At 42.5% G+C, this 15,015-nt stretch overlaps 1 protein-coding gene across 1 annotated transcript in view; it reads left to right on the top strand.

The window, feature by feature from the left end:
* The window catches only part of arid5b (AT-rich interaction domain 5B), a 153,074-nt gene that overhangs the window by 118,549 nt on the left and 19,510 nt on the right, over positions 1–15,015 (top strand). Inside the window, exon 8 of the mRNA XM_033034284.1 lies at positions 1,210–1,307. Within this exon, the coding sequence (XP_032890175.1) occupies positions 1,210–1,307 (98 nt within the window). The remainder of the gene's footprint in view (positions 1–1,209; positions 1,308–15,015) is intronic.

Raw genomic sequence — 15,015 nt, 5'->3', positions numbered from 1 at the left:
CAATATTCAATTTGCCCAAATCAGAGTAAATGAAAAATTTGGCAAAAGTTAATATCGGCTGTGCACGTGCAGTCCCACAGTTTACAGTCCAAATTGAGATATTCCACCAATCGATCCTTCAGAAAGAAACCTTTGATAGACACAAAAAGTTGGAGTAACTCAGAAAGTCAGCATCTCTGGAGTGAAGGGATGGGTGACGATTCAGGTTGAGATTCTTCTTCAGAAGCCTTTGTTTGTCCTGGTTTTGAAATTTCCATTACCAGTCAAACTGCTACAAGTCAGGCATTTTCCTATATGGCGCATCGCTGAAAATATTCAGTTAGATATTCCATCCAATATATAATGCTTAATGTCATGTGGAACAGGTTAATACAATTTGATTTGTACCAGCGATCGAGGGCCTGAGGGATGAGTAACTGACTAGATGCCACAGGTGTAGGGAATCAATAGATCACAGTCTTAGGTAGGGGACTGAGTTGCTCACATCCCCCCTCTAGTGGTCGCTTATAGATTGAGCATCACTGGACCCAGTTGAGGAAAATATTGCTTTTTAATGTTAGGATGGTGCAGGAGAAGTGGGAAAAAATGGGAGAAAAATGGATTAAAAAATTCAAGGATTGGAATGAACTGGGATTTAAAATGTTTTTTTTTAATACATTTTATATTTTGTGTGCACAATTCTCCATCTGACTCTTGAAGTATTGGGTTTCTTCCTGACCTGTATGGGAATACTGTTGGCTGGTGAGCAGGATGTGGGGTTGGCTTGGGTTGGGGAGAGGGGGATGGACCTTCCATAACATCCAGCAAGATACTATTATGGTTCAGCACACATCACCTGTCCCATTTCCTCCACAGATGCTGACTGGCCAGCTGAGTTCTTCCTGCACCTTGTGTTTTGATCAAGATTCCAGCATCTGAAGTTTCTTGTGTGTCTATCACATATCTGATCGGTTTACAAATGACGACACAAAGTGCAGGAGTAACTCAGTGGGTCAGGCAGCATCCCTGGAGAACATGTATAAGTGCTGTTTTAGGTCGGGGCCTTAGTTCAGACTGATTGGCTTACCTTGAGCTAGGGTTCTTTGTCTCGTAAAACATCCATGTAACTAGCAGAACAGTGCGTTAAGGGAGGGTGGGATAATTCCCCATGATAGGTTAGACAGTTGTCAGTCTATCGACTAACCCCGTCTCCCCCTGTGATCATGGCAGATAACGGCACGTCGGCAGTGGAAGCAGATCTACGATGAATTAGGAGGCAATCCCGGAAGCACCAGTGCCGCCACATGTACGCGCAGACATTACGAGAGGTAAGAGTCTGAGCGTTGAGGTGATATCACACACACGGGCGCGGCGGCTCTTTCTGTTCAGCTGTTGTTCTGCACCAAGGTCACTGTGGATGTTTAGAAATACTTGAGCACCAGACTTGAAAGGATTTAGATGCTTGCTTTAATCATGAAATCACTGGTTAAAAATTTCACATGAGCACCGGGAATTATCCTTGCTGTAGTAACTGTTCAGTTTTTATTCCAATCTGCAATATCCTGTGTCCCTGCGGGTTAATTAGCGGCATGAATCTGCTGCATTGGTTACATTTGGTGAATTGATCCGGACGACTGGTCACAAAATATCGGGGCAGTCATTGAAAATTGAGTGAGGTGCATAAAAGCTACTCCTCTCGGAGGGTAAATAAATCTCAGGAATTCTCTGGCGATGATGGCGATGACTAAATGTGTGAAAGATTGAGGAATTGAGGGTTATAGGAACTGACACAGTCGAGGAGTTGAGACCAGTCCAGATCAACTGTGATCATAACTAATGGCAGGATGCTGGTGACCTACTCTTGCTCCTGCTTTCTTGTGTCAATCCCAGATGATCAATTCAGACCTCTGCTGGATCCCAGAATAGTTAATCCCAGGTAATTGATCCTCCACTGGTGGTTAATCTCAGGCAGTGTTAAACAGCACTAGTTAATACTGGGTGAATAATCAGTAGTGCTGGTTGATCCTCAGGATCCATCCCGAAAGGTCGCTTGTTCATTCCTCCCCTCTCCCAGATGCTGATCGAACTACTGAGCCCTTCCAGCAGGTTGTTAGTTGCTCCATATTCCAGCTTCTGCAGTCTCTTGTGCCTGACTCCACTTATCCATTGTATTGGTTAATTTTGTTGACTTATCTGTAGACTGGTTAGTGATATGTTTTGCTGGTTAATCCTGGCTAAGCAATTCGCTGCATTGATTGATCCTGAACTAGTTAATCGTAGGCGATTGATCTGTAGCGCTGGTTAATAATAACACAGTACAGTATTATTAATACTGACAACAAATTGAAAGTTATTTTTGTTTTGTTCCTATGAAAGCTTCATGCAGCACATCTATTCTGAGTGTATCTTCAGCGTTCGATTCCGGACAAAATTCACATTAGCTTTCTTTTTTGATTGCATTAAGAGAGATTTAATTATTGTGTTTCTTGCTAGTCAGCTGCAGTGACATGAAGCACAAAAACAAGCAGCTCCTAGGTAATACTGATAGAGTGGCCTGATTTAGAGGCTTTTTTTTTCCTCAGGAAAGCAATGACTAAATATGTTTACACTACCGATTCAAGCTTTGCTACAACACTTTAAAATGATTAAGTGGAGCAGTGTGCTGTCAGGATGAATTGTGCTCTGTTTCAGACATGCACAGAGCACAGTGTTTATTTTCACATGGATTATTTTGCATTTGCTGCAGAATAAATTCATTTGATTTTTCTTTGGTGTGATGTAGCCTCATGCTGGATGGAAGCTTTTATTTTGAGCAAAGCAGAAACAATTTAATGCTGATGATTTCACTAACGTCCCTCGGGCTTTGACTGGTCCAAGCCTGCCTCTACTTTGTTTTAATTCAAATCAACTCAGATACTTTATAAGCAAATGTCTTAGTCAGCTTTAATTTATTCACCAACAATCCATCACTGTCAGAATTTAATACAAACTACCAGCTACTTGGCTAAGGCTCCTCAGTGCTCTAAATTTAATTAGTTGGATTACTGATGATTAACTGTAAAGTCAGCATTGATGTGATTCTCTCTGTGAGGTTCTGCTAAGAGTGTATTTAAAGTTAATTTTATTCGGGCCTATAATTAGATTAGAAACATGAATCTGTTTATGAGTTAATTTAAAAGACACAATTGGTATCTGCAAACTATTCTAGGGATCTGTAATCAGCAATTAGCTTCTTATTAGTTTTGCTGTTCTTATTTAAAATGTTAAGAAAACCTTTGGAGTGTGAGGATGTACTACTACCGTCTTGAAATTGCAAACAGGATAATTCTCCCCGCCAGGCTAGAAGTTGCCTTGCTAATAGCATAGTGTTCTGTTTGTATTGACTCACAGTTTGAACAATACAACATGATTGCTTTCCAAAATGCTACCCATTCTAAAATATTCTCAGTGTACTGCAGAATTAACCCATAAGGTCTTGTGGAAGGATGGGGGCTGCTTCAAGGGACCAAAATGATTTTTTACAATGTAGGGGATTTCAGATACAATAAACACAACTGTACTCCTGCTAATTGGTAATATATGAAAGGAACCTAAGGGCCTGTCCCACTTAGGCTATTTTTTAGGAGACTACAGGCGACTAGGCTGTCGCCACATGGGGCGTTGCCAGTATAATCTCCTCAGTCGCCCAAAGAGTCGTAGAGTCTTTTTGGTCACCGCAGAATTTTGAAATGTTCAAAACATTTTGGCGACCTTTGCCTTGACGCCAATGGGGGTAGCCTGATGAAGCATGATGTAGGTGCTGTCGCTAGGATGATGTAGGTGCTGTAGCCAGGATGATGTAGGTAGTTGCCAATGATGACATCGGTGAATTCCATTAAAGTTATATTATGGATAATTTAAATTTGAATGTTGTTATAATATTTTTGTATGCACTGTTGCACGTCGTAGGGGCGTACAGTCGTCGGTTTTATCGGCGACCTGCAACGGCTATGACAGTCGCGGCAGTCGCCTAAAAAATCGCCTAAGTGGGACAGGCCCTTTACAAAGACAATTGAGGAAGCACCAGACATGGATATAGACCGTCCTTTCAAACCGCTCATTTATAATAATAATAATAATAATAATAATAATAATATAACTTTAATTGTCATTCAGGTATACACATAGACACAGTGCACATTGAACGAAATTTTGTTGCATTGACTCTTCAAAGTAGCAGCAGAATATAACATTTATATCAGGCGATCAGTAAAAGTGCTTAGTGTGTCCATAAAAAGTGCTTCATGTGCATAGTTCTGTAAAATAGATATGTAGGAAAGTTTTTAAAAGTGGCAATGTATAAGAAAGTTCTAGCCTCGGTTTGATTGTGAGTTCAATAGTCTTATGGCCTGGGGGATGAAGCTGTTGCAGAACCTGGTTGTCCCGCTCTTCATGCTGCGGTACCTCCTCCCAGAGTTCAGCAGTGTAAACAGTCCATATTGTGGGTGTGTGGGGGCTCTGGTAATGCCCATAGCTCTTGTCAGACAGCGTTTGTAACCAATGTCCATGATGGAAGGAAGAGAAGTCCCAATGATTTTTTCCGCTGTCCTCACCACTCTCTTGTAACCTCTTTTTCAAGGCCAATTAGAAATGCTAATAGATGCAACCTTGCCAGCGAGCCAGTAGATGCTTTATTTGGGAAAGGTCCAAGCCTAACAAAGACAGGAAAAGAAAATTGGTTAACAATAGAGGTTAGGTAGATGATTTATCTCATCAATTTGCTGCATTAGTGGGTTAAATGAAAGAATGGGCTGCACTGATTATTTCCCCGAAAGAAAATGTTTAGTTTTGAGAGACGGAATGGAAACGGACCCATTGGCTACGGCGTCCACGCCAACAATTGGTCACCTGTTCAAACTAGTTCTACGCTAACCCATTTTCTCATCCACTTCCTACCCACCAGGGGCAATTGATCAGAGGCCAATTAACCTACAAACCCCGCACACAACTATGGGATGTAGGAGGAAACCGGAGCATCCAGAGGTTGCACGGAAACGGTGCAAACTCCACACAAACAGCACACAAGGTTAGGATCGAACCTGGGTATCCAGCACTGCGAGGGAGCCGCTCTTCCAGTTTTTGAAAGTTAATAAGATGCAGCATCCCACAGGAATCAGTGTAGCGCCACAATAATTAACACTATTTATTAATGACTTGGATACATGACTTTCTTTCCCATTACTTATGTTTTGCCAATTCATGGATGATGAAGCAAAGATGAATGGTATTATTCACAGCCTGTGTGGAAACATTAAATTAGAAAAGTTTGTTACTTAAGCAATTAATGTGATTCAAAGTGGGCCAAAACCATGGAAAATGTGAGGTCATCCTGTTTTTATTAAAATTTACAGAACACTGTATTCTCCACAGCAAAACACAATTGCACAACAATGTTTGGTGACGGATATTCTAAATTACATCACAGGCCAGTTGACAGAACTTCAGAAGAGAATGAGTGACTGAAAGATTGAACTAGGAGCAGACCTTTAAGGATCCACTAAAAGGAGGAAAGGGGTAGAGAGGCAGAGGGGTTTTAGAAAGGAATTTCAGATCTCTAGGCTGTGGTACCAGGAGACATAACCACCAATGGCGGAGCTACTAAACTCATAGATGATGGAGTGGCCAGAACTGAAGCGATTTTGATATGAAGGATTGCAGGGAGGGATGTGAATAATTTTCGGTCTGATCTGAAATGCCGCCAGTCCATTCCCTCCTCAGATGCTGCCTGACTTGTTGAGTTACTTCAGCACTTTGTGTTTTTTTTACAGCATCTGCAGTTCCTTGTGTCTTTTTTGATAATAGCTGGTGTTGATGATGGCAGAGAAAGGAGCTGGGAAGAGCTGCCTGTGCTCAAGCATTACATCAATCTGAATCATTGATAAAAATCAAAACCTGCTGGAAATCTGTTGTAAAACTAAAAATGCTAAAAACACTCAACGGGTCAGGCAGCATCTGGGGAAAGAGAAAATGTTAATGTTTCACGTACAATTAACAAACTGCTGGAGGGACTTAGTGGGTCAAGGGCCTGTCCCACGTGGGCGTCATTTGCGCGTCACGCAGGTGGCGCGCAAAGATTTTGTACATCCCAAAATCCTGGGGCGCCGCGCGCGACCACGCGTCGTTGCCTACGTCACCACGCACCATGCACGCATAATGTGCACCATGCGCGCATCACGTGCGCGCGTCGTGCATCATGACATGTAAATTATGTTGCGTAAATGACGCGCAAATGACGCCCAAGTGGGACAGACCCTTCAGGCAACACTTGTGGAGGGAAATGGACAGATGACATTTTGGGTTGGGACCCTTCTTCATGGAAAGTTTGTCTTTAGCTCACGATTCCAGCATCTGCAATCTCTTGCATCGTTCATAAGGTTTTCAGTCTTTGACCTGAAACATTAACCCTGTTTTTAATTTCCACATACGCTGAGTGTTTCACAGAATTTTTGTGCTTAATTCTGAATGATTTAGATGCAGATTAGTTTGTCGTACACACCAGGCCACAATGATATTCCTGTTCACATGAAGCTCAGAGAGTAAACAGTGTGTCTATGGTAATGATAAATACAACAATAAATCCAATTGACATATGTGGAGACTGACGCTGTGTTTGCAGATGTGTTAAATCTGAAGTTAGAGTGCTTCCGTTAATCGAAGGAATTAAGGCAGGGGTTCACAACCTTTTTCGTCCCATTTACCCCAGCTAAATTAAATAGCACATAACAATGTTACATCACTTAATTATGCACAACTAATGATGAACAGATATGGGTATACCAGAACCAAACACAGTCAGTCAATAAGAAAAAATATGTACAAATCCAGAATCAACATATTTACCCCCTGGGTAGGCGAAATTTGCCCCAGGTTGGTAACTCTTGAATTAAGGGATGCACGATAAGACAGGTTGGTGGAGTTTTATAACAACAGAATGGTGCAATAACAGTGCAATAATACAATAATCAGATGAGGTAGAGCTAAGAGTACGAGTATGCGCCCGCATCTCTGGGAGGGAGGTGTGGAAGAGTTGTTTAGTTCAGGAGTCTAATAGCAATGGGGAAGAGACATTTCTTAAGTGTGTTATGTCTGGGCTTTCAAGTTCATGTTACTTTTCCCAGAAGGTAGAAGTGAGAAATGGGAATGGCCAGTTGGCAGGTATCCTTAATGATAGCTCCAACCTTTCCAATGCAATGAGAAACAAGGAACTGCAGATGCGGGTTTGCGAAAACAAAGACACAAAATGCTGGAGTAACTCAGCAGGTCAGGCAACATCTATGGGGAACATGGATAGGTGACGTTTCAGGTCAGGACCCTTCTTCAAACTGATTCTGTCCCAAAACGTCACCGGTCCATGTTCGCCAGAGACACTGCCTGACTGCTGGGCTGCTCCAGCACTTTGTGTCTCGCTGGTGTAAAGCTTTGTGACAGTGGACTGGATGGAAGAAGTAAAAAGTCTGTAAAGGACTGGGGCCTCTGTTCAACACTCTCTGCAGGACTCAAGCGGTCAAGAACAGAGTGTTGGCATTTAACATGTTGCATTGTGTAAGATCCTGTTATGGACAAATTATGTGCCTTCTTGCACTGCATTACAGCATTTACCTTCTTTCAAATCTATTCTATGCTATGCGTCCCGAAATTTGTAATTTAGGGAGAGGAGTTTCAAGACAAGTACTGCTGAGAGTGTGCTGGATGTTGACGGGACATATGTGGGGGACAACACTGCATTTGCAGATGTGTTAAATCTAAAGTTGGTGTGCTTCTGGTTAATCGTGAGAATTAAGGGCAGGTTGATGGAATTTTGTCACGGATCAGGCATGATCTTACTGGAAGATGAAACATGTTCTGAGACCTAAATTGCATATTCCAGTTCTTATGTTCCTAAAATAAAAGACCAAAGCTGACCTTACTGAATCACTGAGCGGACTGGAGTGCTGCGGTGCATACTTACTAATCCGCACATAATACATGGCCGGTTTCCACTGTACACGGACGGACAGTATTGTTTCTTTGATAAGGTGTATCTGAGTGACAGCACTTTCTCCAACATGGAAGATCATGGGTTCAAGACGTGCTTTAGAAACTTGAGCACGTGCTCTGCGCTGACATTCCAGCCCTGCACCAAATCAGTGCTCATCTGTTGGCGATGCCGCTTCATGGGTGAAAATTCTCCTTCTGAGGTGAACATCAAAAGGATCTCCTGGGGGCTGTTTAAAATGCAGACCAAGCGTTATTGCACAACCCAACACTGATTGAAAAGCCTTTAATGTTGTCATTTAGCATTTTGCATTGTGTCGGATCCTGTTATGGAGAAATTATTTGCCTACTTGCACTGCATTACAGCGTTGACCTTCTTTTAAGTCTATTCCATCATCAATGGAACACATTGTGACTTTGCTGAATTTATAAATTTTAGATCTTACTTTCCTCGTCTTAAGTGATGCATTGAATAATTTCTCCTTCCTCGGGCTGCTATACTGGAAAGCGGACAAAGGGTTAATAAATGACAGCAAAGAAATTACTCATTGTTTTTTAACACACACAGTGGACAGTGATTGGCGAAACGCCAAGCTACACCTAGTAAAATATTTTGTTGGTCTTTGTTCCAGACCTGCATTGAAAGATCTAACTAGAAATTAATATGATTTGCTGACTACAACAATTTGGTATTTTGTGGGGTCCAAATCCAAAATGATGAACACAAGTTGTTTCAATAAACAATTCCTCAGACTAATTTAAAACAGAGCACTACATTCCATCCAGCTACGCTCGTATTACAGTAACATTTTAAACCTCTGTAAGGAATCAGGGGGGAAGAATCACACTCTAAAAAAATCTCTCTTGACCTACTTATTGTCAAAGTCACAACATTTAAAAATTCACAAATCCGATGGGGATGTTCTCTCTATTCTTTTGGGTTGTCGGTTGTGACGGGGGACGCCGGTTGAGCCTTGCATTATCTTTCATTGCGGCTTTCACGGGTGGTCAGATTCTGTTTTTGGAAAGTTTCTTGAGATACTTATTTACTGGAAAGTCGATAGATTTGCCAATTGATGCTCTTGACCGAAGGTCAGTGATTGTGGCCGGTGATGAGTGTCCTAAGTCCAGGCAGGTTTAACAACAAAGGGTGGCACGATGGGGCAGCGACAGGGTTTTTGCCTTTCAGCACCAGAGACGTGGGTTCGATCCCGACTACGGGTGCTGTCTGTACGGAGTTTGTACATTATCCCCGTGACCACGTGGGTTTACTCCGAGATCTTCGGTTTCCTCCCACACTCCAAAGGTCTACAGGTTCCTAGGTTAATTGGCTTGGTATAAATGTAAATTGTCCCTAGTGTGTGTTAGGATAGTGTTAATGTGCGCGGATCGCTGGTTGGTGCGGACTCAGTGGGCCGAATGGCCTGTTTCCATGCTGTGTCTCTAAACTAAACTAAATAAAAAATCTCAAACCAGCTGTGCAATGGAAGGGTATTCTAACTTTTGACCATTTTTATTTCTAACTGATGATAGATTTTTTTTTTTAACCCGGTATCTGCCCTTGTGAATTGGACCAATGCCTGATCGAATCCTTATTTATTAATGGATTCTTACTATCATGGTTATAATTATTGCACAGCAGGGGGAGCTTATTGGTATTTGTTTATTATTGTCACATCTACCACGACACAGAGAAACATATTGTTTTGCGTGCTAACCATAAAAAATCATAACTATACAGGAGTACATCAGGTAGTGCAAAAGAGAAAATAAACATACTGCAGGATTTAGTGTTACAGCTACTGTGAAAGTGTAGATTAAAAAAACAAGTGCAGGGACCACAACAAGGTACATTGGAAGATCGGGAATTTGAGCATGTGAGAGGTCCGTTCAGCTGTCTGATTACAATGGGGAAGATGGTTTTGAATCTGGTGGCGCCTGCTCTCAAGCTTCCGTACCCCCTGCCTGACGGGAGAGAGGAAAAGAGCGAATGACCGGGGGAGTGAAGGGCCCTTGATTATGATGGCTGTTCTCATGAAGCATAGGTGGAGTTGATAGGATGCGAGGCAGGTTGACTTGTGCGATAGCCTAAGTTCACAGCTCCCTGCAATTCCTTGTGGTTTTGGGCATAGCATTGATGCAACTGGGCAGGATGCTTTCTCCAATGCATCGCTAGAAATTGGTAGGAGTCATTAGAGATGTGCCCAATTTCCTTAGTCCTCTGAGGAAATAAAAGCTTTGGCACAATCTTTTGGCTGTAACATTGATAGGGTTGACCAGGATAAGTTGTTGATATTTACACTTATGACTTGAAGTTGTCAACCATCTCCACTTCGGTACCGTTAATACCGACTCCATACTGAAGTCAATGACCAGTCCGCCTGGCCCTACCTGATCTCCCGGAAGTACATCACTTTGGGTTTTTTTTGACATCGGGAAGAGATTGGTCATCTTACCGCACGTGGGAACCTCAGAATGGAGCAGTGAGTGTTAAAAATATGTGCAGGAAGGAACTGCAGATGCTGGTTTACACCGAAGATAGACACAAAACTGCAGGAGTAGCTTAGCGAGACAGGCAGCATTGCTGGCGAGAAGGAATGGGTGATGTTTCGGGTCGAGACCCTTCCTGATATCTGTGAACTGGTCCAAGTAGATTCTGGGGACATGGCTGGGGACTCCAACCGAACCAGTCGCTTTCCATGGGTTCACTCAAAGGAAGGCCGATCTGACATCTGTGGTGGTGCCCGTGGGTACACATGCACCCAGGACGGTTGGGACAGGTGGCATCTTATCACTGACCCTCTGCTTAAAGCGAGCATAGAACGCTTTGAGCTCGTCGAGGGAAGGATGCGTTGTTGCCAGCGATTCTGCCGACCTCTCCTTGCCGCCATTGTAGCATGCAAGCCTTGCCGCAACTGACGCAAACTTATTTTGCAGATTGATAGATAGTTTATAAAGTATGGATCAGATCACAGAACATATTATGGATTTGAGCTATTGTGCATTGCCAAAAAGCCAGGCTATCATTAGATATGGTGTCCCTGTAGATTAATCTCTCCACTGTCTCTCTGTAGTTACTGTACCACTTATGTACCTGCATATTGTTGAAGAGTTACCAAAAATCAGTTTATTCCAGTGCGAACAATACTTGAACACGTGGGATGTCTATCACTGATTGTTCATTTCTGTGTACTCCTTTCATAATGCTTTTCAATCATATCGCTTCCTCTTCAACAACAGTTATTTTAACACGTGACATCTTCCAGCTACTTTTCAATTTTGTTGTGAATTTTCTACGGTATTTTCGGTTTGTTTGCAGGAATGTTTGAACAGTGCTGATAAGGATATGATTGATCCAGCTGAAAGCTGCATTCCTTGTTTAAAATTGCCAATGTAGTGTTGGGTGGATTGAATGGAAACATCATAAATAAGTAAAAACTGCGGGACCTGGATTCCAGTGGTACATGGATTTGTTTCTGCCGCGTTTCTTCAACCAGGCTACTTTATTAACATTAAAATTTCATTTGAAATCTCTGCCAATCAATGTTTTTCCTCTTGAATGTTTTAGACTGAGTATTGTGATAGGGTCTGGAGTGTTTGTCTGTGAGTTTCTATCCCTGCTTGCTCCTGATAAGGTAGTAGTAGGATCCTTTCATTTAATGGAAGTCGCACAGGATGGAAACTGGCCTTCTAGCCCAACTCATCCATGCAGAGACCAAGATGCTCCATCTAAGCTAGTCCCATTTGCCCACGTTTGGCCCCAATCCCTCCTATCCATGTACCTTCTTCTTCTTATAGAAGTTTCTTATAGAAACTTACAACATTCTTAAAGGGTTGGACAGGCTAGATGCAGGAAGATTATTCCCGATGTTGGGGAAGTCCAGAACAAGGGGTCACAGTTTAAGGATAAGGGGGAAGTCTTTTAGGACCGAGATGAGAAAATCATTTTTCACACAGAGAGTGGTGAATCTCTGGAATTCTCTGCCACAGAAGGTAGTTGAGGCCAGTTCATTGGCTATATTTAAGAGGGAGTTAGATGTGGCCCTTGTGGCTAAAGGGATCAGGGGGTAAGGAGAGAAGGCAGGTACAGGATATTGAGTTGGATGATCAGCCATGATCATTTTGAATGGCGGTGCAGGCTCGAAGGGCCGAATGGCCTACTCCTGCACCTATTTTCTATGTTTCTTCTTTCGTGTGGCGTGCACAGCCTAAAGTTGTTGGACAACTTGTACTATTTGATCTTCCGTTTGTGCACGTCAAGTTGATTGCATTAGTCGAAACAGGGCGGAAGGTTGCAATCTTCCACCCCCATGCATGTACCTGGCCAGGTGTCTTTTAAATGCTGTTTTAGTACCTGCCTCAACTACCTCCTCTGGCAGCTAGTTCCATACACCCACCACCCTTTGAGTGAAAAAGTTGGCCCTCAGGTTCCCATTAAATCTTTCATCTTAAACATCCATCCTCTGGTTCTTGATTACCTTACCCTGGATTTTGTGCATTCACCTCATGATTTTATACACTTCTATACGATCACCTCTCAGCCTCCACGTTAATAAGGGGTACGCCATTTAGAACGGAGACGAGGAAACACTTTTTCTCACAGAGACAATAGACAATAGGTGCAGGAAACATAGAAAATATAGAAAACATAGAAAATAGGTGCAGGAGGAGGCCATTCGGCCCTTCGAGCCAGCACCGCCATTCAACGTGATCATGGCTGTTCTTCCCCAATCAGTACCCCGTCCCTGCCTTCTCCCCATATCCCCTGATTCCGCTATCTTTAAGAGCTCTGTCTACTCTCTCTTGAAAGTATCCAGAGAACCGGCCTCCACCGTTCTCTGAGGCAGAGAATTCCAACGGCTCACAACTCTCTGTGAGAAAAAGTGTTTCCTCGTCTCCGTTCTAAATGGCTTACCCCTTATTCTTAAACTGTGGCCCCTGGTTCTGGACTCCCCCAATATCGGGAACATGTTTCCTGCCTCTGGCGTGTCCAAACCCTTAACAATCTTACATGTTTCAATAAGATCCCCTCTCATCTTTCTAAACTCCAGAGTGTACAAGCCCAGCCTCTCCATTCTCTCAGCATGACAGTCCCGCCATCCCGGGAATTAACCTGGTAAACCTACGCTGCACTCCCTCAATAGCAAGAATATCCTTCCTCAAATTAGGGGACCAAAACTGCACACAATACTCCAGGTGTGGTCTCACTAGGGCTCTGTACAACTGCAGAAGGAGTTGTGAGTCTGTGGAATTCTCTGCCTGTGGAGGCCGATTCTCTGGATACTTTCAAGAGAGAGCTAGATAGGGCCCTTAAAGATAGCGGAGTCAGGGGATATGGGGAGAAGGCAGGAACAGGGTACTGATTGGGGATGATCAGCCATGATCACATTGAATGGCGGTGCTGGGTCGAACGGCTGAATGGCCTACACCTACACCTATTGTCAATTGTTCCAAGGAATAAAGTCCTATCCTGCCCAACCCCTCCCGATAGCTCAGCCCCTCAAGTCCTAGCAGCATCCATGTAAATATTCTCTGCATTCTTTCCAGCTTAAAGTCCTTGTGGTGAAGGTTGTCTCACACTACCGTTGAAGAACATACTGAGCCACACATATTCCTCGAGTGCAGGAACTAATACTTATGCTTTCTAGCAAACATTTAGTTGTCAGCGTCACAACTTAAGTTGTTTGAAAGCTTCACAGTGTTCAAAGAGGAGGCTGTGTTTTAAAATTTCCATTTTGCTCCCTTGAGACTGTCGACCATTTTCCCGTGTTTTCTCTGCTGCCCTTGATTAACACGGTACATTGGGGTCGAAACATAATTTCAGAGAAAATGCAAAGGAAAGCAGGCTTGATTCCTGGAAATAGAGAGAGATTATTTGAGGCTGGTCTGTAAAGGGTCGGTTACCCCAGTAGTTACATAGACAGCAAATGGTTGGTTGTAAATTACTGGACATTCTCTGGAAGGTATCAGGTGACATAATGAAACAGGAGGGCCAAGCTCAATCAGCTCCGGGCATAATGTTTTGAATCCCTGACTGGCCTTCATCTTTCACTGTTCGAGAGCATGATTTTATTATAAGGCCCAGGTTAAGTTACATGTTCAGAGCTGATCAACATTCCCATTGCAGGTTTTAGAAGTCGCACCTTTTAATGGTCCGCTGTATAGTTCTGTGTATCAAGTGACAGGAAGTGATATTTTATAACATTGAGCAATGTAGGGTTAATAATGGGATTAGATGGCCGGATAAAAGGGACTGGCACTAACTTGTAATTTTACTAAACATGGGCAAGCAATCATTGTCCCACTGATATAAAACCAATTTAAACTTGTGCTGGTGCCAAAAATCAAACAGGCTGGGGCACCTTCATTCTGAGGGGGAGCGAGAGACCAAAATGAGAGACCATATCTAAGTGAAAACATCCACCTACACATTATACTATTGTAGTAGCTGATAAATTCAAAGAAATAATTTGAGCAAAACTTATTTTCTCAGAGTGTGGACCTCAATGCCGCATGGAAACGGAAACAGCATAAATATATTTAAATGTAAATTAGATTAGTAGATGAGACTGAGTTAAGAAATGATGAAAAGATAAGCAGGAAATGGAAAGGGACTCATAAAACCAGCATTGATTAATTGAGCAAATGGTCTTGCTTCTATTGAGCAGTGTGTATTTGCTTAAAAACATTCACTTATGGTCATGTCTTTGGTATTACTGAATTTCTGGACTTTAACGCACGACTATTTTTACCTGAGCCACTGTCACTTTATATAATACCATTATCTCCCTTAATTTTTATTTCCGCATGCTTCATTACACAAAGTGAGGCAATTGATTTTATTTTAATGTCTCACATGCCTATAATGCCTTTAGTAAAAGCAGGCATCAAATTAATTCTGATCAATTCCTGCCTCTCTGGCTCTTTCAATTCTTAAGGTTATTTTTTTTAAAGCTTGAATTGATTGATTTCACAGCCAGCAAAGATTTATTTCCATCCAATGTTATAGTTGTCGTAATATGT

The sequence above is a fragment of the Amblyraja radiata genome, chromosome 15 (assembly GCF_010909765.2).
Source record: "Amblyraja radiata isolate CabotCenter1 chromosome 15, sAmbRad1.1.pri, whole genome shotgun sequence".
NCBI lineage: Eukaryota > Metazoa > Chordata > Chondrichthyes > Rajiformes > Rajidae > Amblyraja > Amblyraja radiata.
This window is presented reverse-complemented; position numbering and strand designations above follow the sequence as displayed.